At 59.2% G+C, this 23,413-nt stretch overlaps 1 protein-coding gene across 1 annotated transcript in view; it reads left to right on the top strand.

Annotated features, from left to right (window-relative positions):
* TESC (tescalcin) overlaps positions 1–22,687 on the top strand; it is a 49,216-nt gene extending 26,529 nt beyond the window's left edge. Inside the window, exons 3-8 of the mRNA XM_045887553.3 lie at positions 8,663–8,743; positions 12,867–13,006; positions 14,766–14,827; positions 14,930–15,037; positions 18,555–18,602; positions 20,697–22,687. Coding sequence (XP_045743509.1) covers positions 8,663–8,743; positions 12,867–13,006; positions 14,766–14,827; positions 14,930–15,037; positions 18,555–18,602; positions 20,697–20,774 — 517 coding nt within the window. The 3' untranslated portion in view covers positions 20,775–22,687. The remainder of the gene's footprint in view (positions 1–8,662; positions 8,744–12,866; positions 13,007–14,765; positions 14,828–14,929; positions 15,038–18,554; positions 18,603–20,696) is intronic.
* The last annotated feature ends 726 nt before the right edge of the window (positions 22,688–23,413 follow it).

Here is a 23,413-nt window from a genome sequence, read left to right as displayed (position 1 = left end):
TTAAGCGGTGAATGCCTTAAACAGCAAATTTTACTTCCTGAGCGCGCCGTGGCCGGCTCACCACCCTCCAGAAATAGATGCTGTGGAATCCTTCAAAGTGACGCAGGCCAGGAGGAGGTCTGATTAGATAGATCCACGTTACGAAAATATTTTTAGATTCATCAGGCCTCTGAATGTGGAGTGAGTCCTGGAGTAAACAGAGCCACAGACATACAAGGCAGAGAAAAAGGGAGCAGTGCTCATTGTTGACCGCCACCCAAGTACAGAGCAGCATTCTGGTTTTTCTTAATATTTTTATTATTTGAGAGAGAGAGAGAGAGAGTGAGCGAGAGCATGAGGAGGGGGAGCTGCAGAGGGAGAGAGAGAAGCAGACTCCCATGCTGAGCAGAGAGCCCAATGCGGGACTCGATCCCAGGACCCTGGGATCATGACCTGAGCTGAAGGCAGACGCTTCACCGACTGAGCCCCCCAGGTGCCCAGGGCAGAGCAGCACCCCGATAGTCCCGAGCAGAAGTCCTGACTCTGCGTCCTGCTTTGCATCCCCTGGCAGCACTTACCCACTGCCCTGTGGCGTTCAAGGTCAGCTCACAGTCAAGTACGTACGTGGGAGCCCCGGCTGCCATTAGCTGAGGGCTAATATGTGCCGGGCACAGGGCTGCACGCCCACCTGCCTGGTCCCAGGGGTCTGAGGAACCCTGTGAAGTTCACACCATTATCCCATCTTCCAGATTAAGAAACTGAGGCTGGAGAGGATAAGGTCAAAGCAGAGCTGGAACCCCCAAATAACTGTTTTCCTTACTATGTAAGACTTCTCTTTGGAGGGGTTTACTTATGGAGGGTCTTCCCTGCTTAGAAGAAAAGCCAAAGCCTACAGTGGTCATATTGCTTTTCTCTAAATTAAGTCATTTTAACCTAGTCACTTTGCTTTTATCCTGTCAAATAGCCAAAAATGTCCCTTTTTTTAAGTCCTCCTGACAGTGAAGAGTTGCACTGCCTACATCATCAGGCCATTTTGCTGTCAGTGTTTAATGAATTCCGAGAGTTAATGAGTCCTCCCTTTAAAGCCTCAGCTAGCATGGTGCATGCTCATCTGACAAAGAAGAACCCACAGTTGCCTGGACAGCTCTCCAGGCGACAGTGGGCGCGAGCGGTCCCGTCTGCTCAGGTGACAGGGAGAGCCGGGCAGGAGCCCCTTGGGTGTGAAGGGTACCGAGATGTCCCCAAAGCAGGATGAAGCTTTCTAAAGGGACTTGATTAATTCGCAGGTACTTGAATGTACAGTTTTTACAGAGACCCTTTTCTGGGTGATAGGGCCTCCCATGGCTGGTTCTGGTGTCCCAGATGCTGGAGTGAATGACTGGTGCGCTTCCCTCTGCCTCTCCTGGGGGCTCCTTTTGTGGGGGGCGGGGGGGCACGCGTGTGGTGGTGCATGGAGAAAGGGAGGGAGGGAGGGTCGGAGAGGTGACTAGCATGTAGGCAAGTCCATTGCATCTGAGCTAAGGAAAGAAACAGGATGGAGGGTGCCTCTCTTGGGACCGTGGTGGGGAGAGGGACCTTAGGGCAGGAAGTCATGTTCGGGCTGGAGCAGAAGGGACAGAAGGAGCCATGTGTGATGACGAGGGAAGGGGCTCTAGGCAGAGGCATCGGCAGACTCCGGTGGGATGCGCTGCTTCCCCACCTCCCTCCTGACCCCTCCGCCTCCTGCTTCGTCTGCTCCAGCCTCGTGGATATTCCTGCCACGCCCACCCCAGAGCTCTAGAACACACTGTTCCTTCTTGCGGGGTTTCTCTTGGCCCTTGGAGCTGGAGAGTGTGTGTGTGGGGGGGGGGATGTCCTGTGCACTGTAGGGTGTAGGTCACATCTTGGGCCTCTGCCCGCTAGATGCCAGTAACACCCCTCCCCCGGGATGACACCAAAAATGACCCCAGACGTGACCACTGGGGTTGAGAACTTGCCACCCTGGTCTCTGCTCAAGCGTCACCTTTGCCAGGAGGCCTTCCCCGATCACCCCCCTGAGATCTCGTCCAGTTCCCCGTGGTCTCCATCTTGCCCCTGCTTGGTTTGCTTGCGCAGGGCCCGCTGCTGCTGCCGGAGATGTTCCGTTTTCCCTCTGTCTTCATCCCCTTGCTGGAATCCCAGGAGGGATCCTGTCTGTCCTGTTCACCGCTGGAGCCAGCACCTAGAACAGCGTCTGGCCCGTGGAAGGTGCCAGAATACTTGTTGCTCCCCCCTACGATGAGGACACGGCAGGTGTCGGGAGGGCAGCTGGGTCCGGGCCTGGCGCGGGTACGGGAGAAGCTGAGAAAGCATGTGGCAGGGAGGAATGACATGGTGATGTCACTCTGGCTTTCGGAGGACGCACTTGCCTGGCGGCAAGGGGACCGTGGCTTCTTCTGCCAGAGCTTTTGTGCAAAGGCACATGGATGGGAGAAACAAATGCCTGGTGCATTTGGGGGTTTCCTAGTGTTTCTTTAACCTTAACCGTCCCACGAGTTCCCTGGGGATCACGTTCAAGCGCAGGCTCTGATTCCGGGCCAGCTAAGGCTCCGTGTTTCTCTCAAACCCCAAGTGATGCTGATATTGCTGGTCTGGGGAGCAAGCACACTTTGAGTTGCTCAGCATTGCCTGGGGGCCATGCATGATACGTGAGGCTTGGCCCCTCCTGCGTGAGTCCCCGTGGGGGCCGGTTTCCCCAGTGGGGGCCCCCATGTGGAACTGTCACCTGCTAAAGGGTGGGCAGGGTGGGGGGGCATCCAGGAGAGTCAGGCAGGCAGCCCCTGGAGTAAAGACCCCTCTCGGATGGACCAGTGTGAGCAGAGAGGCCGGAGTTCCAGGCTGGGAATCTGGGGGGCCTCGCTGTGTCCTCAGCTGTCGGGTGGCAGAGGACGGCCCCGAGCCTGCAGAGAGAGCTTTGCAGTTGAGCTGGCCCTCGGAGCTGCCGGAAGCCAGCCCACACCGCAGGCTTGAGGAAGGGCCCCTCCTTGGTGGTTTTTCAGTCTGTCTTTCTCTTGCGGGCTGGATGCTTGCCTTCTTTCTGGGTCCCAGATGGGGCCTCCAGAGGCTTCGGGGAGCGAGGGGGGGCAGATCCCCAACCAAGATTTCAGTTGTTTTTACTCTTTCAAGTAAAAACCGACAACCCAGAAGAAGTATCAAGTGTGAGGAAATGTACGGGGCTGTTAGAGCCCAATTCAAAGCTCCCCTCCTGGCTGTGGGACCGTGGCCTCCTCACTTCACCTCCCTGGGCCTCAGTTTCTCACCTGTTAAATGGGGGTTATGGGTGTGTGGGGAGCAGTGTTTGCAAAGTGCTTAGCACAGCCTGGCACAGGGAAAGCCCTCTGGGTGCCGTTTGGTGGTGGGGGGTAGTCTTTAAACCCTGGGGCTCAGCCCCCAGGAGGAGGTGTGCAAGTTGTATGCCTCTGGGGCCTCCGTGGGGGACCGCTCCCCGCTGGTCACCACGGCAACATTGCCGGACCCGTGGCCCCCACACATCAGCTCCGTCCCCAGAGCCCTGGGCTCGTGGGGAGCAGAGCTCTTTCCCATGGCGCTGGTCTGGGCCCAGACACCTGCGGCTGAGCCGGTTCTACCAGCCCAGTGCTGGTGGGGGCGGGTGGGGAGGAAGGAGAATAAGACCGAAACCGGCATTTATGGGGCATTAAACTGTGGTCGACCTCTCCCAGGCTCTGGGCTTCAGGCCTGCAGTTGACTTGTTAAAAAGGGAAGTTGGCAAGTATCCGGGGGTGTCCCCAAGGACCAGACAGCCAGACCCAAGTCTTCCTAGCATCTGCTTCCCGGAGATACTGTGCACTGTCTGTCAGTATCCTTCTTAGCAATAAGAAGTTTCTTTACCTTTGCCTCAGTTTCCCCATCTTTAACTTGGGGATAAACGTCTGCCTTATAGGAAAATAACGTAAAGCTCTTAGAGCAATACCTGTCACCTTGGGAGTACACAGAAAGTTAGCTGCTATTATTACTGCCCTAATGTTATTTTATTTTATTTTTAAAGATTTATTTCAGAGAGAGCACACACGTGAGCGGGGGAGGGGCTGAGGGAGAGGGAGAGAGAATCCTCGAGCAGACTCCCCGATGAGCACGTAGCCCAACGCAGGGCTGGGTCCCAGCACCCCGAGATCATGACCGGAGTCGAAACCAAGAGTCAGCTGCCTAACAGACTGAGCCACCCAGGCGTCCTGGTTGTCCTGATTTTAAAATGAAGAGCTCACTGTGTGTCAGGCAGTATCCTAAGCACCGTGTGTGTATTTATTGAATTTATTAATTTCATTAACCCCATGACACTACCCAGACATTCCCGTGATCCCCATTTTACAGATGAGAAATCTGAGGCTCCGAGACCTGGAGAGGCTTACCCAAGGTCACGTGCCTGGTCAGGAGCAGATCCTGAGCTGGCCCTGGGTGTACTTGATTTCACAGCTCCTTTGCTGTGGGCGGTGCTGGGTCTGCACCCAATTCACAGATGAGGAAACTGAGGCAATGAGCGTCTGTCACGTGGCTGTGTGAGAAAGCTGAGGTTTGAGTGTGGGTCCAGCAGGTACTTGAGGACTGGGGAGCAAGGGCAGCTGGGCTTCAGAGACACCTGTACAGACCCGGGATCCTGTGCTTCCAGCCCGATTCCCAGCATCTGCCTCACCTCTGCCCCTGTCAGTGGGAGGTCAGGCTGCTTTTCTTGTTAATTTTCTTCTGCAGACACATGGTCAGGCTCTGCAGGGTCCTTCCTTCCTCCACCATCAGCCCCAGGGAGCCCTCTGGCCCTCTGTGGGATTTCATGGTGGCTGGAGAGGGCTGCTGGTGGGTCCCTTCTTGCCCCCTTTCCAAACACGGGGCCCGGGTTTCTCCCAGCCCCCTAGAACCTGCAGCTTCCCCGTTGCTGGCCTCTGTTCCCTTCTGGGGAATTAACCAGAGCCGTTTCCACGTCCCACGTGTGTCCCCAAATAGGATGCTCCTGGCAGCTCTGGGGGACAGCTCCTCTGATAGCCTGTTCCTGAGCTTGGCAAGGCGTAGCTGAGGTTTGATGCTCTCCAAGGACCCCAGGGTGAGTCCTGGGAGCATCTGAGAGGCCTGGATGCCTCGGCGGGGGGACTGAGCCTGGCGCTAGCCAGGTGCTCAAGACAGAATGGACGAGGAGTCGAGCCCCGCCCACACTCACCACCCCTATTCACTCTGCACACGGCTCACTGAGCACCTGTGGTGCCCCCAGCTGTGCAAGGCGCTGAGGACCTGGTGCTCTGGACATGAGGGTCCCTGTCCCCAGCTCTCTGGTGTGTGAAAGCTTCAGATGTCTGTGGCATCTGTGTGCCCACTTTACAGATAGGAAACCGAGTCCGAGGCCGGATTAGCGGTAGCCCGGACCCCTGGCCAATGAAAGCCAGAGGGGCGGTTGGGGGGGGGGGTCCTCAGCCACGTAGCTGCTGGTCGCTTCTTTCCCCTTCTCCCAAAATTCTCCCTCAAGCTCCACGTGGCTGCTCGGACCTGACTTGTCCCCGTGTGGGGGTCTCCCGTGGTGGGGAGGACGGCGTACCCAGAGAAAGTGTCGGCTCCCAGAGAGGGGAACTTACAGACTGCATGTAGCCATGACCTCACACCCGGGTCCAAGGCAGAACGTTCTCTGCCTCAGAGCCTCCTCCTGTCCCTTCCTGGTCCCCCTCCCCGAAGGCAGTTGACCTTTCTCCTGATTTCGGGCTGCATAGGTCAGCGCTCGTACCTTGTGCTCTTTATATAAAGAGGGTCATAGTGCAGTGGTTCTTTGCATTTTGGTCTTTAAGCATATCTTAGGGAAATTTTTTAGATGCCTTATTGAGATACAATGCACGTATCCTACAGTTTACCCATTTAAAGTATGCAGTCAGTTTGAGGACCTTTTCTTTTTTTTTTTTTTAATTGGGAGAGAGAGAATGAGAGACAGAGAGCATGAGAGGGAGGAGGGTCAGAGGGAGAAGCAGACTCCCCGCTGAGCAGGGAGCCCGATGCGGGACTCGATCCAGGGACTCCAGGATCATGACCTGAGCCGAAGGCAGTCGCTTAACCAACTGAGCCACCCAGGTGCCCTCTTTTTTTTTTTAAAGATTTTATTTATTTGAGAGAGAGAGACAGAGAGAGAGGGCATGAGAGGGGGGAGGGTCGGGAGGGTCAGAGGGAGAAGCAGACTCCCTGCTGAGCAGGGAGCCTGATGCGGGACTCGATCCCGGGACTCGATCCCGGGACTCCAGGGTCATGACCTGAGCCGAAGGCAGTCGCTTAATCGACTGAGCCACCCAGGCGCCCCTGAGGACTTTTTCATCACCCCCTCTCCCGTCCCTGCCATGAAACCCTATACCCATTAGCCACCAACCCCTCTATGACCCCACCCCCGGCAGCCAGCAGTCTGCTTTCTGTCTCTGGATCTGCCATGGATCGGCCTGTTCTGGTCATGGCAGATAAATGGATCCCCTAAGATGTGGCCATTTGTGTCCCGCGTCTTCCGCTCAGCACCTGCCTTCGAGCGTCGTCCACATGGTAGCGTGCATCAACACTGCGATCCTTTTTCCGACCAAATAGTATTCCATCACCCTGGGCAACTGTTCTGAGTGTGCCCCTTCTTCAGACCTGGGATCTGAGGAATCTGAAGCATGGTGTCCACGGACACTGGCTCCTGAGTTTGGCCAGGTGACCCCCCCCCGCCCCCGTCTCCCCCGAGCCAGTCCCACCAGGAGCCGCGGGCGGGGGTGGGGGGCGGACAGGAAGGAGCGTGGAGGTGGCCGTGGGCTCACGGAGGGGTCTGGGCATCTGAGCCAGGCTCCCCTTTCCCTTCTGGGAGGTGGGGGACAGGACAGGGGTCAGTCCTGTGCTTCTGCTGGAAGCTTCCAACCCAGACAGTGTTTTTTTTTTTGTTTTTTTTTAAAAGGTTTTTATTTATTTATTTGAGAGAGAGAGCACATGAGAGGGGGGAGGGCCAGAGGGAGAAGCAGACTCCCCGCCGAGCAGGGAGCCCGATGTGGGACTCGATCCCGGGACTCCAGGATCATGACCTGAGCCAAAGGCAGTCGCCCAACCAACTGAGCCACCCAGGCGCCCCAACCCAGACAGTGTTTAGCTCTCTGTGTATTTGGCACTGTGTCCTTCCCGGCATGCGTTTGTTCACGTTTTGAGCCCCAAATCTGTTGACTAGCCCACCCCTGGACACTCTTCATCTCAAGTGTCTGACCTCCTTCCACCTCTGCTGCCTGGGCGTGCATCCTTGCTCCCTGGGATTACCAGCCTGGGCCTTGGGTCCCTTCCAAGGCCACTGCCCCTTGAAGTCCATGGGACAGAAGAAAAACTAGGAAGCAGATTCTGAGAGAAAAGGATGGCTTTTTGTGGGAAGGTCGAGTGGGCAAGGGCCTCCTTCCCTGCGGACCCGCGGCCTGTCCCCCACCCAGCGGTACCTGTGTGCAGTGACAGGGTGGCTGGGATTGAAATTCACCTCCTCCTGCCCCCAAGCCAGCACCTTTTCCTCTTCCCCCCGAACAGCTTTACAGAAATAGGGTTCACCTACCATACGATTTGCCATTAAAATGTACAATTCCATGGCTTCTAGTACCCTCAAAGGTGTGCGTCTAGTACCCTCAAAGGTGTGCGTCCAGCCCCACAGTCAATTTCTGAATCTTTTTTTTTTTTTTTTAAGATTTATTTATTTGAGAGATTGAGAATGAGAGAGTACACGAGAGGGGGGAGGGTCCGAGGGAGAAGCAGGCTCCTCGCCGAGCAGGGAGCCCGATGCGGGACTCGATCCAGGGACTCCAGGATCATGACCTGAGCCGAAGGCAGTCGCCTAACCAACTGAGCCACCCAGGCGCCCAATTTCTGAATCTTTTGATCATCCCCTACAGAAGCCTGGTACCCTTAGCTGTCCCTCCCCAGTGTTCCCACGCCCCCGGTCCCTGGGCGCCCCTGGTCTCCATTCAGTCTCTACGGATCCACCTGTTCGAGACATTTCGTGTAAATGGAATCCGACACTGTGTAGTTTTGGTGCCGGGCTTCTTTCACTCAGCACATGCAATGTTTTCAAGGCTCAGTTGTGTTGCAGTGTGGATCCCTACTTCCTTCCTTTTTATGGTTGAATAATACTCCATCGTCTGGATGGACCACAAATTGTCTACTCAGTTGACAGACACTTGGGAGGTTTCTGCTGTGCGGCTACTATGAATAATGCTTCTATGCCGTCCGTGTACCCGTTCTTGCGTGGATGCATTTGTAGGCGTGGAAGCACCAGGGCCCATGCTAACTCTCCATTCCACCCGTTGAGGACTCGCCAGACTGTCTCCAGTCTCCGGGCCAACAGCCTGCTGCCCCAATTCCAGATTGGCCAAAGCAGGGTCTCCTCGCCTGGGGTCTGTGATGGGCCTCAGGTGGCCTCTGACCCCTCATAAGGAGGCACACACCTCGTGTCTCTGCGTTTTTCTGGGGGTGAATGTCCAGGACACAGAGCGTCTTGGAGTCTTCAGATCCTCCCAGCTCCTAGTGGTCCAAGGTTGCACATCAATGCAGTGTGTTCCAGTCTTGTCTCTGGACGATTCTCATGGGACTTGCTCGAGACTAAGAAATACAGCCTGATAAGTGGTGAACATGCCATGTGACCTTGGCTTTTTTTCCCCTCTCTCTTTTCCCGGTGTTTCTCCCTCCTGGGACCCAGCAAGGAGAACTTCAACAACGTCCCTGACCTGGAGCTCAACCCAATCCGATCCAAAATCATCCGTGCCTTCTTCGACAACAGGTGCGTCTTTGTCCCTGAACCAGCCCTAAACCAAGCTACTCTTGTGAGGGGCGTCCCATCGTTTTTGCTGTGCTCTCTTCATCAGAAGTGAGTCGCTAGGTCAGCCCACGTGAAGAGAGGGGACTGCACAGGGGCTGGGGGCCAGGAGGCCGGAATCGTTGGGAGCCGTCTTGGAGGCTACCTCAGTTTCTGTACCTGTAAAAGATACGCATCTGCCTCTCAGGGTGGCCGAGGGTGCACTGGGATAATGTGCACTAAGGAGTTGGCTGTCATTCTGCTTGTCACCCTGACGTGCAGAGAAACTGAGGCACAGGCGGTGGTGCAGTGTTCCGGAGCTGAGGCTCCAGCCAGAGCTCGTGCCCCCAAATGTCCAGCATTGTTGGAGTTGAACGACTTGCGTGACGGCATGGAGACTCGCTGTCTGAGGCTCCTTCAAGAGTTGGGTGGTGTACGCCCTCCCCAGGCTGCCAGGGCCCTAGGCCTGGCCCCGCATGTCTACAGAGATGGCTGAGAAACCGGGAGAACCGGCAGAAAGAGGAAGGAAGGGAACAGGCGTGTTGTGGCCAGAAGACGGGTGGTGACTTCCCGGAGGGGTTTCAAGTTTGTGAGCCTGAGCCACTCAGCTCTGGTTCTGCCAAGGCTGTGCGGCCCTAAGCAAGACACTGAGTCTCCCTGAACCTCCCCAGGTTGTGGGTAGGGGTAGGTGTCCTCAGCTGCCCTGAAAGATACAGAGGCCTGCCTGCAGGGCAAGGCCTGAGAAGCTGACCAAGAGTTAACAAGGCAAAGCCGAGAGAAAAGGTGTTCTGGGAGAACTGAACTGCATGTGCAAAGGCCCTGTGGTACAAAAAAGTCGAGCGAGTGTGGGTGGCCCAAAGGAGGTCTGGCCAGAGCACAGAGAGGCCATGCGAGATGAGAGGTGTGGGGAGGGCAGGGCTGCATCGTGCAGCCCCTTGACCGGCAAGAGGGGTCTTGACTTCAACCTGGGAGCAGCAGCGGGGGGTGCTGATGGGTTTAAGGCAGGGTGGGGATCGCAGACTCTGGCTGCCGGTGGGCTGTGGGGGACGGAGGCCCGGGAGAGGGTGTACTGTGTTCCCCCAGGCTGGAGGCAGGGCTGCTGAGGGGAGATGGAGGGCAGCGGGCAGCCCTGTGACACCTGGGAGGGAAGAAGAGAGGACAGAGGGAAGGATGGGCCTGGGGTTGGAGGTGAGCAGCTGGTACCAGAGGACTCTGCACGGACGATTGTCACATTTGCCAGAAGGACGGCACACAGTCTGTGGTGAAGATGGGGTTGGAATGCTCTTTTTGCCTCGTGGGCCCACACCTGCCTGTATGTGTCCGTGAGGCTTGTTTCCAAAAGGCTTTGTGCAGATCTGGCCCCTTGGTAAGCTGGCCAGGCATCGGGGACGCAGCCTTCTGTGGGGCGCAGCTCACAGCCTGAGGTGAGCTAGGGAGGGGTGAGGGCAGTGGCCCTGCTCATGCTAGCTGCCTCCTGGGGCCTAGCAGGCTGGTCCCCTGAGCCTCCCCCTGCCCTAGCAGGGAGTGTGTTCAGACTGGAGAGAGGGTGCTCCTGGTGTGGATGAGAATGTTCTGGGTCCTGACTGGGGCGTGGGTTACACAGGTGCATACTGTTCAAATGCAAAATCTGTGCCTTTGTATGTAATTATTCCTTAAGACAAATCTGACCCCAGGTCGCAGCTTGGCTTTTATCTGTCACCTGTGGGAACTGGGCACGGCTCCAGGAGCTGTGTTTTCGGCTCACGGGGTGGCATTCGGGTGTCTGCTGGGCTGCCGTCCATGAGCCTCTGCCTGGGGGACGGGCCGTGGGCCTGAGGCTGGAGCTGCAGCCTCTGTCTGGCTAGGGGACAGGAAGGCAGGGCCCACGCAAGCAGCCACTGGGCTTGGGGGCGGCCAGTCAGAGGCAGGAGAGACACCCCCCTTCACTTGGAGGGTCCGAAGTTAGGACAGACATCGGAGGGCTGGGGCAGGTGCAGTGCTGCCTGCAAGGGGCGGGGGGGACTTCAGTTGGTCAGGGAACGCTGAGTGTCCAGAAGGTGGACGTCGAACCAAACCTCTGGGGGCCCCTGAGGAGTGGAGGGTGACAGGAGGGGGTGTGCTGGCCCGGGGTGGATGGTGACAACGCCCACCTTGTGGGGCCTGGGGGAGCAGGGGGAGGGATTGGGGTTTACCCTGAGATTCGAAGCCTCTGGAGGTCCTGAAGCCAGGGAGCAGTAGGGTGTGATTTGCATTTTGCAAAGCTCCCTCTGGTCCCGCTGAGGATGGTGGAGGCTGAGGTAGGCCATGGCAGGTGCATGAGTGGGCAGGCAGCCTGGAAATCTCTGAAGAGGGGAAGATTTAGGAAGGACTCCCCCAGCCTTGCCCCAGAACAGCTTGGGGCCTGCAGCTAAGAGCCTGTATACTCTTCTCCATCTTTCATTTCTTTTTTTTTTTTTTTTTAAGGTTTTATTTCTTTATTTGTATGAGACAGAGCAAGCGCGCATGCACTCATGAGAGCACAAGCAATGGGGAGCTGCAGGTAGAGGGAGAAGCAGGCTCCCTGCTGAGCAGGGAGCCCAATGCGGGGCTTGATCCCAGGACTCTGGGGTCATGACCTGAGCTGAAAGCAGATGCTTAACCGACTGCGCCACCCAGGTGTCCCCACATCCTTCGCTTCTTGTCGCGGAAGTTCCAAAGGGGTTGGGGGAGGACTTTGGAGTGGGTCCCAGAGACAGAATTTTCCTCTCAAGAAAGACCAGGGTCAGCCTTGCTTCCCAATCCCCTTCAGGACCTGGACTGTGGATGGAGGGCAGTCCTTCCCCACCTCCAAGGGCTCTGTTCCTTACACAATCATCAGAAAATTAAGGATGAAAAAGATTGCTCTAAACTGGGCATCTTTGCAAAAGGAATGAAAGCTGCCCGCTTGCTGAGGCCCTGCCGTCTGCCGCCAGGCACCATGCGGCCATGAGGCGGACCCTGCTGGAGCCCCGCCTGGAACGTGGGCCCTTCCTGGCACCTTCTGCAAAGCACGTTGCTAGGGACAACCTCGAGGCTGCCTTGACTTGTTAAAAGATCTGAAGTTATCAGTAAACTTTGCACTTTGGCGATAAACCAGTGACTCAGCGCTCCCGAGCTGATCACTACCGGAATTGCAAACAGCTTGATAGAGAGCAGGAGTCGGCTAACTTTTTCTGTAAAAGGCCACAGAGTAAATATTTTAGGCTTCATGGGCCATGTAGAGTCTGTCACAGCGGCTCAGCTCTGCCGTGGTGGCATGAAAACAGCCACAGACACTGAGTAAATGAATGGGTGTGGCTGTGTGCCAATAAAACTTTATTTAAAGACATTGACATTTGAATTGCACGTAATTTTTATGAAATTTTGTCATGAGATGCTATTATTACTTTGGGTTTTTCCTCCCCCCAAACATTTTTTCAACTATTTAAAAACCTAGGGGCGCCTGGGTGGCTCAGTTGGTTAAGCGACTGCCTTCGGCTCAGGTCATGATCCTGGAGTCCCGCGATCGAGTCCCGCATCGGGCTCCCTGCTCGGCAGGGAGTCTGCTTCTCCCTCTGACCCTCCTCCCTCTCATGCTCTCTGTCTCTCATTCTCTGTCTCTCAAATAAATAAATAAAATCTTTAAAAAAATAAATAAATAAAAATAAAAACCTAAAACCCCCTCTTCATCCATGGACTGGACAGAAATAGGCGGCACGCGGGGGTTGGGCCATGGACAGGAGTTGGCCAGCTTCGGATCTGGAGGAAAGGGTAAGGAGAGGTGGCTCGATGAGTTACTGAATTGCTCAGTGCCTTGGTTTCCCCACGTGTGAGTGCCCACTCCTGGGCACCCTGGCCCTCACCAGCAGCAGTGTGGTTGTGGTCTCGCCCCGGCCCCCTGTGCGGTGAGCGCTGGGAGGGCAGCACTGGGCTTGGGCTAAACCTCCGGGGGCACCCCCCTCCCGCCCTGGCGCCCCTGCAAGCAGGTTGCTGGGACACGGAACCCAAGGCTGAGACGGCCATCGCGGGCGAAGCGTTGGCCCAGAAGGGCCGCGTTCCCCGAAGCATTGCAGGCGAAGGGACAGGATCTGGGGTTCACGCGCTGCCGCCATGTCCCTCTCTGCTCCCGTAGGAACCTGCGCAAGGGGTCCAGCGGCCTGGCTGACGAGATCAACTTTGAGGATTTCCTGACCATCATGTCCTACTTCCGGCCTATCGACACCACCATGGACGAGGAGCAGGTGCAGCTGTGCCGGAAAGAGAAGTTGAGATGTGCGTGCGCGTCGGGGCCGGGCCGTGTCTCCCCGGGTTCCGCCGCGCCCCTGCAGCTGGCGGGTGGGCGAGTGCGGAGGGGAGGGCTGGGGGACGCCAGCCCGCGTCCTTTGGGAGGTCCGTCCCAGTTGACAGCACCCATAGAGGCCCCCAGGGGGTGATTCTCCCCCCAGGTTGTGCCGTGGCGGCTGGGGTTCTCGGGGGATGTGAAAAGAGCAAGGCCCTTGGTTCAGACAGACCTGGGCTCCCATCGGGCCCCTTCCGCTGAGCAGCTGTGTGACCTCGACCCGGAACACGGGGTGCTGATCGTGAACACACGCTGGTTCTGAGGCTCAGTGAGGTCACCCAGGTGGCGCGCACCCTTGGCACCTGGGAGGAGCTCCGTGAACCTGTTTCTTCCCTCGTCCTTGAGCTGCCTCAGACGCCAGGTTCACCAGACGGGCCTCTGGCTGATCTGTCCCGGCGGAGCCCCCCTGGTCCCTGGGCTCTGGAGCCTGCGTCGTCGTGATCCAGGCTGGCCAGCAGCACGGGGTCCCGGGGTGGCCTGCGTCACGCGTCCCTGCCCCGTGCGGACTTTCCCAGGACTCCTGACATCCCGCCGTAGGCCACCCAGAAGCTCAGGCTCGTTAGCGGGAATAAGTAAACATGGGGACTGGGCCGTATTTAGCTCTGGAATGTGTACGTGAGGGCTGGTGGGAACTGTCCGGGCTGGGGGCCCCCGGGGCCCCCCTCTGGTGCTCTGGACCAGCGGGGGAGCCCGGTGTCGGCCCAGCGTCCCACCTGCTCTGAGGGCCGGGTCAGGGGTCGTGGAGACTCCCGGTTTCCCTTCCCTTAACGGGGCGGCTGTGGGCAAACACGTTAACTTCTCTGAGCTTCCACAGTACAGTCTGTGTGTGAAATGGGCTCAGGGCAGCCTCGCCTCGCGGGGTCACGTGCAGATGAGACGTGAAGATGTTTGCCGCATGTTGCCCGGGGTGTCCGGTCGGTGCTGGGTCAGTGGCAGCGTGGGGGACTCGGTGAGCTGCAGGCTGCGCTGCTGGGCCAGAGGGGCTGCCTTCCCTTCGGCTCCTGGCCTCTCCTGGGCTGCCCGATGCAGAGTGATGTCCATCAAGGAGCAAAGCGAATGACACAAAGTGGACTAACCAGAGGAGGTGCTGGTGTCCCTCCCCTGTGCCCACGGGGGGCCGGCTCAGACCAGCCAGGGGCTGGAATGTTGGCAGTGGGGTCCATGACCTGCCGATGAGAGCTGCCTGCTTGGGTCTTTGAGGAATGATGCCTCTTAAAAAAAAAAAAAAAATCTTAAGTAATCTCTGTACACAACACGGGGCTCAAACTTACCACCCCGAGGTCAAGAGTCGCACGCTCTTCCAGCTGAGCCAGCCAGGCGCCCCGAGGAATGATACTTTGAAATAACATTGATCTGTCTTTGCATCAATGTCCCCTCTGTGCTCAGAGTGTGCCGGGATCCCTGGTCCTGATCCGCCAGCTCTGTGGTTCCCTGAGCCCGTGCAGCACCCGGAAATAGACGCTGTTGTTGTTATTCCCATTTGACAGATGGGAAAGCTGAGGCTCAGAGAAGTTAGGTCACTTGCTCAAGGTCACCCACCAGGAAGTAGGCAGTCTGACCCCATGGCCTTTGCCCTTGACCTCTACATTATGGATGTCTTTGGCTCATTTTGGGCAAGAAGGTTGGGGAAGCAGGGGGACGTGGGGCTCCCCTCCCGGCTCGTCTGACCGAGCCCCCCCCTGTCGCCCCCAGTTCTGTTCCACATGTATGACTCGGACAGCGACGGTCGCATCACCCTGGAAGAATATCGAAATGTAAAGTATGCTCCTCCGCCCGCCGGCCAGGGCTCCTGGCCCCTCCCCGCCCCCGGCCCGGACGGAGGCCCGAGGTCACCGTGTGTCTACCTCACCCGGCAGGTGGTGGAGGAGCTGCTCTCCGGAAACCCGCACATCGAGAAGGAGTCGGCCCGCTCTATCGCCGACGGGGCCATGATGGAGGCGGCCAGCGTGTGTGTGGGGCAGATGGTGAGCCGTGTCCCCGGAACCCCCAGCTGACCCTTGCCCGGCTTGCTTCTGGAAGGCCATGAGGGGAGACCCCCAGGCCATCGGCTTGCCACACTGTTGTCAATGTAGGACCGTGGCTGGGAGGGGATTTCTGGCCTGGGGACGGATGGGGTCAGCAGGGGCTGCCCTCTGGGCTCCTTCGTTTGGGGCCCCGGCGCGGACCTGGGAGTGGGGACGTGCGTCAGCAAGATGGAGGAGCGGGGCTCAGGGCCGGCGCCTGTGGAGGGGAGCCCCCCGCCGGTCCCCAGAAGGGATGCGCGGGCCAGAGGCAGGTGGCCGTGGAGGCTCCACGTTGCCGCCGAGGGCCGGTGGCAGGGCTGAGCATCAGGGTCTCTGCACGGGTTCTGGACACCCCCGGAGGCTCGTCGGGGTTGTGCTGGTGTCGAGACGGCTGGGGCATTTCTCAGGACCATGCGAGCTGGTTAGAGCAGGGCCGCTCCCCCCCGGTGCTGGTGACTCATGGGGCGGGACAGCCGTCCGTGGTGGGGACCGTCCTGTTCAGCCGCGTCCCTGGCCTCCACGCCCTGGATGCCGGTCACTCCCTCCCAGTTGTGACAACCAAGAACGTCTCCAGACATGGCCAGGTGTCCCTGGTGGGGGAGCGGGTTCATCCCCAGTGAAGACCACGAACGAGAGGGGCACAGACGTAGATGGTCAGCAGACCGACTGAGCCGGGGCGACCAGCAAGCACGTGCTGGGTTGTCGGGCTGTGGAGGCACCTGCAGATACGCCCCAGGCAGGCCAGGCGCCCCCCGCGACGCTCCTGTCCCCGAGGGCAGTGGCACGGTCTGTGTACACGTCCTAGGGACACCCCATGCATCGTTTCGTAGATCTGTAGTCTCGTGTTCCCGGTGGGGAAACCGAGACCCAAGGACATAAAGAACTTTCTGGAATTCGGGGGCAGCGATCCTTACTATGCTTGGTGGACTCACTCTTGTAGGGCTGGGTCTAGCCTGGCTAGCCCTTGACACGGTGGCTTTGAGCCCCAGGGACCCCGAGGACAGGCACCCGACCCTCTCTGTGACTTTGCTCGCTGAGGGTTTCGGCTGGTCCCACTGAGGCCATCGCCTCCTCACACCTGTGTGTTTCACGTGGCCGTGGCTCCAGACACCTGTGGCTTTGGGCTCACCAGGGCCTGAGCGGACGGGTGTCTTCCTGCCGGAACCTGCTCTTTGTGCCCCAAGCCTGCCATCGAGGGCCTGCTCCCCGGGGGCGGGGGCTGTGGTCATTGTGGTCATCGTATTGGCCTGTGTTTTATCGGTCTGCCCCTCAGACCCCGGTGGGGGGGGGCTTCTGGGAAACCACCCCACTCAGCGAGCTACCTGCGGCCCAGAGGGCTGGTGACCTCAGTGGGGAGCGCGGGGATCCCCCGCCCTGTTGTCGGGCCAGGTTCCCGTTTGATTTAGTGACGCTCTCCTCTAAATGGCTCCCCATCCCACTCCACTTTCAACTGGTGACAGTTTTCTTAATGTGCTGTAGTAAAACAGTTGGCTGACAGCTGCTGACCTGCATAAGCTGCACAAACCTCAGAAGCGGAGGCGTCTTCGAGCCGACGCCTGCGCCCCGGGTGTGCGCCCCGGGTGTCTTTCTTTTATTTACGGGTCCTCGGTGTGTTCTTTTTTTTTTTTAAAGATTTTATTCATTTATTTGAGACAGAGAGAAAGAGAGAGAGCACATGAGGGGGGGAGGGTCAGAGGGAGAAGCAGGATCCCCGCTGAGCAGGGAGCCCGATGCGGGACTTGATCCCGGGACTCCAGGATCATGGCCTGAGCCGAAGGCAGTCGCTTAACCGACTGAGCCACCCAGGCGCCCCTTCGGTGTTCTCTTAAAATATTTTTTCCTACAGACGTCGGCCGGATACACACACGAGCTGTGGGGCGAGGGCCGGCCCCGCAGCTCAGTACCGCGCGGCCTCCGAGGATGCTGAACGGGCCGCCCGCGGGCTCCCAGAGCCGGCTCTTGCCCAGAGCAGTGCTGGCTTTCCCGAGTGCGACTTTCTCTGGAAGGACCCGTGGCTTGAGGACGGGGCTGCTAGGCTGGGGTCTCAGCTGGGGGGGGGGGGGGGGGAGGAGGGCTTCCCCCACCCGCCCCTGCCCTCCCTCCACGCGCACCCACCCTCCCGCCCTGCTCTCGGGCCGTGGAGCCCCGTCTGTAATTAGCTCTCCTCGGCTGTCCTCTCTCTGAAGGCGTCCCCGGGTCCCCGGGCGGGAAGAGCAGGGAGCCCCAGGGGACAGGCCGGGGAAACTGGACAACTGGTCGCATTGGTAAGATTTGAAAGCGTGTGTAGGTTAGGTTTCTGTACGAAAAACCAGTGTTAGGAAACCACAAAGGGTGAGGACTCCGACCGGACGCTTGGGGCCTGCTGGGCTCCTCCCAGCCGGACCGATGGCCTGGCCTCCGTGGGCCCAGTGGCCTTCTCTCTAAGATGGGGGTAAGCGCAGGGCCCAGGCGGCAGACACCCAGGGTGCGCGCGGTTCCCTCCCTAGACGGCAGGACAGCTCCGGAGACGTGTGCGATCTCCTGGGGCTTATCTTTCGGTCCTCGCCGGCGTGTACGTGTGTCTTTTCTTTCTGATTGACACGAACTGGAACTGAACGGACCGCTTCTCGTCCTCTCCGCACGGCCCCCCCCACCCATCCACTGCGCGGACGGTGGCTGTCCGCTTAGCGCGGGAGCTGTCGCCACCTGCCTGCGTGCTTCTGCTTGCTCTGTATCTGGAGCCTTTTCCGCATTCGCACGTGGAGAGTGACCCCTTCTTAATGGCTGCTCAGTAATCGGTAGCACAGAGGACCAGGATTTATTTAGCTTGTCTTCCGTGGACGGATGGCAGCCGGGCTGTCGCTGCCCCAAAGGGTGCTGCAGGCGGGGGTGAGGTTGGGGGAGGCTCGGCGGTGCCAGAGCCCGAGATAGCAGCACAAGGGCCAGGAGCCCCACCTCTGGCCTCATGGGGTCCGGGTGTGCCGGAGCCGGACAGACGCAGATGGAGACTGGCACTGACCGTGACCGGCTGGGGGAGAGGCCCAGCGGGTGGCCCTTATCATGGTGACTCGCTGGGCGCGAGGGGTGGGCCGCAGAAGGCAGCCCTCCCGCCCCCCCACCCCCCACCCCTGCCCCAGTGGTCAGTGAGCTCAGAGGGTCAGGGCGGGTACAGTGAGGCAGGACCGGGAAATGGCAGGAGGTGTCCGTTGGTGGCTGAGGGGAAAGGGAGTCTGTGCCCACCCACTTCCTTTACACCCTCATCCACCGGGTCCCCCCTGGGGGGCTCGGTGGGGCCCTGGTTAGCCCGCACCCTCCTTCTATCCTGCTGTCCCGCCAACGAAGGGGACGTTGCAGTTCAGGGTGATGGCCTCAAGCTGGACGCAGCAGTCGGGAGGGAGCCGCTCTTCTCGTGACTGAAGGGGCCCCACCATCTGTGTCCTGGGGAGGGACAGGGGTCTCCTGGCGGAAGCCGCTCACTCTGCTTGTGCTCTGTTCCCAGGAGCCTGACCAGGTATATGAGGGGATCACCTTCGACGACTTCCTGAAGGTGGGTGTCTAGGAGGAGAGGTGGGGCTCGAGGGGTGTCCGCTGGTCAGGAAGAGACCCGCATCTCTGTGGACACGGGTCATGCCTGGGCGTCACCTTTAAAACACAGGTTTGACTGACTTTTATTGGAAGAGTAACGTTCACTTGCGGCCAGGGCACTGGAAGGAGTACAAAGGGACTCCAACAAAACCTGTCTCTCTCCCACGAGTCCCCGGTCGCCTTTGGGTCGCCTTTGTCATAAGCATCGCTGTTGATGGTAGGAACCAGGTTCTGGAGTGTTCTATGCCCCTCATGAATACCAGCTGTGTGGGGTTTTGTCGCTTGCTTTTCCTTGGCTATGGCTGCCCAGTCTCGCAGCCCCCACGGGTGGGCGCCAGGCCTCTGCTGTCCCGAACGTGCTCTGAGGTTAGGAACCGGGACCCCTCACTGCTCTGATGGGTACATGCCCAGCGGAGGGAGGCAAGCCCACTCTGCCCTCTGCCTGGCACTGCGTGCGTACCTTGAGAGTGGGTCGGCCAGGCTCGTTCTGGAATTAGAGGAAGGACAGGAAGTCAGGGGAACAGGACCCGGAGGCTCTGGTCCAGTGTGCCACACCAGCCTCCGACCGGCCTGAGGGAGCGGACGGGCCCGGGCCTGGAGCCAGGCCAGGACTCGGGTGGTCACAGCCCCACGGAGCCCAGGGGCGGCTCAGATGGGTGCTCCTCCCAGGCTGCACGGCTAACCTGGCCGGGCAGCAGTGAGCTCTGCAAGGGAGAGGGCAGGCAGCAGAAGCTTCTGGGCCGAGGTGGGCAGCCTCCTCTGTCCCCACACACCAGGCCTGGGCGAGCAAAGAAGCCCGAGAGAGCCCGCTTCTTCCCCAGAAGGCTTCCCCTATCCGCCGCCCCACGGCTCCGGTGCTCCCCAAGCCTGTCCCCATACCACGGGGGCCTTTCCTGACCCGCTGGCCCTTCCCCTCCCCTGAGCCTCACCAGTGCCCCTGTTGCCACCTGGCATTTAGCAGACAGCACCCTGGGTGCCCAGGTAGCTTCCCTGGGAATGAGGGTTGGAGCTGCTCCCCGGGAGCCGGCTCTGATCGCTCTGCACCCTCACCAGGCCCCACAGCACCCAGAGCAGGTGCAGGAGACCACAAAGTAGCTGGGGGACGGTGGGCATGTGACAGGGGCAAGAATGGCACCCAGGCCTCCCTGCAGCGTGGGCGCCGATGGGGCTCTGACTGCAGCCTGCTCACAGCCTGGTGACTGTCCCTGGAAATGCTGCAGGTGACAGCCCGAGAGTTTGAACTTCTCACACAAGCAGGGAGACAGAGTTGTCTGTCTGATGGATGCATCCAGCCATCTCTCCATCTGTGGCCCTCTCGGGCCCCGAGTGGCCAAGGAGCTGGCAAGTGTAGTCCTGGGAGTGGGGAGGGGGGGCTTTATAGTGTGGCAGATAGGGTCGGGCGGCCTCGGGGTGTCCCCCGGGGCCCAGGCCGGGATGGACTATAACGGCAGAACCAGGACCAGGTAGGTATGAGGCAATGGGCATCTGTGGGCAGAAATTATCCTTCCCGGGCATAAGCTTGTGTGTGTAGAACAGGGTGACCTATCCCAGGGACGTTAGAAAGACCAAACTGCTGTGACCTTTTAACTAAGGAAGATGGCTTAATACAACTTGGCAGTTGCACAGTGCTTCGTAGCTTACAAAATGTTCCCGCGGATGATTCCGTTTGAGCCCCCAGCGTTGCGTGACTTACGTGGGCAGCGCAGGTGGTGGTCTCGGCATTGTACCGATGAAGAGGAGGTTTAATGGGGTTAAGGAATCTGCATGAAAATCAGCCGGGGGTGGGTGGGATTGAAATGACGTGGAGCCCAGAGCTTGGATTCTGTTCTTAATAATAACTTGCTGTGACAATATCAGAAAGACTCCCAATGTCAGAGCCAAATTAACCCGCAGAAAGGCAGAGGGAAGTTTCTCTTTCTCGCTCAGCTCACGGTCTTGAAGTCAGCCCTCTGGTTTTCACCTGCCCTGGTGGGGGGAGGGCGGGCGGGGGGACCCGGGCGAGGCCCCGGGCCGGGCGGGGTGGGGACACGCGCTCACACTGCGCTGTCTGTTGCAGATCTGGCAGGGGATAGACATCGAGACCAAGATGCACGTGCGCTTCCTTAACATGGAAACCATCGCCCTCTGCCACTGACCCGCCTGCCCCCCGAAGCCGTGCCCGCAGCCTCCCGCAGGGCCCGAGGCCGCAGGTGTCCTTCGGCCACCGCTCTTGTAAATAGTCCCCAGTCCTCCGCTGTCTCGTTTTCCCGAAGGTGTGGTACGTGGAACTTCGCTGTTTTTATCTCTAATAAAAAAAGAAAATGGTTGGTTTGTTAAAGAACGTGGCTCCTGTCTGTTCCCCACGGCCACTTGGTGGTCTGGCCACTTGGTGGCACGAGGCTGAAAAGGAGCAGGCAGCGGCTAGTTTCCAAAGGCTGGTTTGGCAGAGAGGAGGTTTTTTCCTGCTTTTTCTGGTTTAATTTGGGTGAAGTGTTGGCTCTTTTCGCCACACGAGTGCTGGGCAGTCAGGTGAGGCATGGCAGCTCCCCGCTCCATGGTGGCCGGGATGTGGGTGGCAGGGCTGCCGCGGTGTCGTGACCGAGTGTCTGGGCCGGAGGAGAGGGCGCGGGGGACCCGCGGTGACGTGCCTGAGGAGGCCTGGCTGCCGACGCCCTCCCGGGCCCAGCGTGGGGCAGTCCCCTGTGGTGGTGGCAGCAGGGGAGGTGACTGTCCCAGGTCAGTGGCTCCCAAAGCTCCAGAGTCCCCTTCTGATTCAGGGGCGGGCTATGCTGGGGGCAGGGAAGTGAAGGTTGTCCATCCAGTTGGGGGCTGTGGCCGGTGGGTCAGCAGGGGCCGGCTTGGGCTCAGTGCTCAGAGTCGGCGCTCAGGGGGGCCGGCGTGGCTATGGTCACTGTGGTCACTGTGGTCACTCGCTGCTGGTGGTGTTCCAGGCCTCCTCGCTCAGTTCCTTCCGTCCACACTCACCGGGAGGTTCCTTCCTAGCCTCCCGAGAAAGTTCTGGTAACTGACAACAGCTGTTACTGGTATTCTGCATTTCCATGGCTTTGTTACTAGGTGTGCGTCGGGGTTCAGAACATGGAGAGGTGCAGGAGGGCACCCCACGCGGCTTGATCCTGGGCCCACCAGGCCCTGGCTTGCCCTTCCCGGAGGCACTCAGGTCAGCCCATTTCTTCGACATCTTTCCAGGGCCGTTCATGCGGACACGACTGCAGTGCTGAGGATTTAAGTGAGAAGCTGGAACCAGGCAGTGAGGCGGGGTGAAGGGGAGCGTGACCGTGTTTGGGGCGGAAGTCCCGAGGCTGGTGCACCTTGGTGGTGGGGGTTTGGCAAACGCTCATTTAGGACCTTGGAGGTGAGAGCGGACCCTTGCTGGCGTCCTGTTGGTAGTCTGCGCGTAGCAGGACTGCCCCCCGGACCCCGGGGCCTGAGGGATGCTGGCCTCCACTCCTCCAGGTCAGGACAGACGGCTGTCCGGCAGCGCGGCCCCGTCTGTGCGGAAGTAGAGAGCCGTCTGAAGTCTCTCCCAGAGCTCTGCTGCTTAGACTAGCACTTCTCGAGTGTTTTGCCATTTCCAGAGCGGTAGGTGGGGGGCGAAGGCAGAGGCCTCGGCTTCCTCCCCTCCAGGTGCCCGCCATCAGGTGGGCCGAGGAGTGGGACACGGGGCCCCTGCCTGCCCCGGCTGCTCGGGGATCGTCCCGCTCACGCCATCGGTTTCGCGGCTGCCAGTGGGATGGCCTGGTGCGTGGAATCCGGCGCTCTGTCAGCAGCCTCCCTGCTGGGGGAGCCCCCTGCAGCCTCGCGGAGGCGGCCTTCCCCGCCTTCCCCAGCCCCGGCACGCGGGACGGGGACCCCCTGTGCCTTTGAGCAGGACGGCTGGTGTGGCGTCCGTAGGCCTGGATCTTCTGGGACTCTCCCAGTCGGCTTTGATGTTGTGCTCCTCCACAAAGGCAGTTCGTTAGTGTAAAGTGTTTTGTATAAATAATGAATCTTCCATCAGCCCCTGTGGCCTGAGTTTTAGTTTGGGAGACGTGGGCATACGTGCGTCCCCCGTGGGCAAACATCAGACGTTTTCATGTGCTCAGGCCACTGAGGGTCACGACTTGCCTAAACAGCTAGTTAGAATGAGAGCTACTCACCTCGAGCCCCGTCCGTGTGGCTCCAGAGAGCTCAGTTGTTCCCAGTCACCGAGGGTGTCCTCTGACTGGCAGGGTTAGGGTGGCCTGCGGGGTTGCCCGGGAGCCCTCCCAGCGGCTCCCAGGGTGCTAAGTGCGTGAGGTGGCCGTTTTGCTCATTCGGTCCTTTGGGGGATGGTCAGGGTTGCCTGTTAGTTGGTGCAAACCTGCTTGTAGAAAGGGCAGGTTAATTCCCCACAGTCTAGCCGGGCTGCCGGCCTTTGGTTCACAAAGAGCCGCCACTCCGGGCACGGGGGGCAGGTCTCGGGACGGCCATTTGGGCGGTGCGGTCTATGCAGAGGCAGGAGGCTCCGAAACCGTACCTGTTACCTGCCGGGCCAGCGAGGGTGCCCAGGAGGGGCTTTTGGGCTGCACAGCCACCCCCCCCCCGGGGTCCTCGACGGGGCACCTCATCTGAAGCAAGTGATGTGTGTTTTGGATTTGTTCTAGAACGGGCAGGTTGGTGAATCAACAGACCCCCTTGTTGAACAGCCCTCCCTCTATCAGGAATGACACCAGCGGCTAAGAGGAAATGGGAAATCAGTGCTAAGTCAAATATTTGAGGGAAGCGCGGTCACGCTTGGAGGGCCTCGGGCTGTGG

Source organism: Mirounga angustirostris, unplaced genomic scaffold (genome assembly GCF_029215605.1).
Source record: "Mirounga angustirostris isolate CCGP_5_RB_7025 unplaced genomic scaffold, mMirAng1.0.hap1 SCAF_14, whole genome shotgun sequence".
Taxonomy (NCBI): domain Eukaryota; kingdom Metazoa; phylum Chordata; class Mammalia; order Carnivora; family Phocidae; genus Mirounga; species Mirounga angustirostris.
Note: the sequence above shows the minus strand (reverse complement) of the source record. Positions and strands in the feature narration are given on the sequence as shown.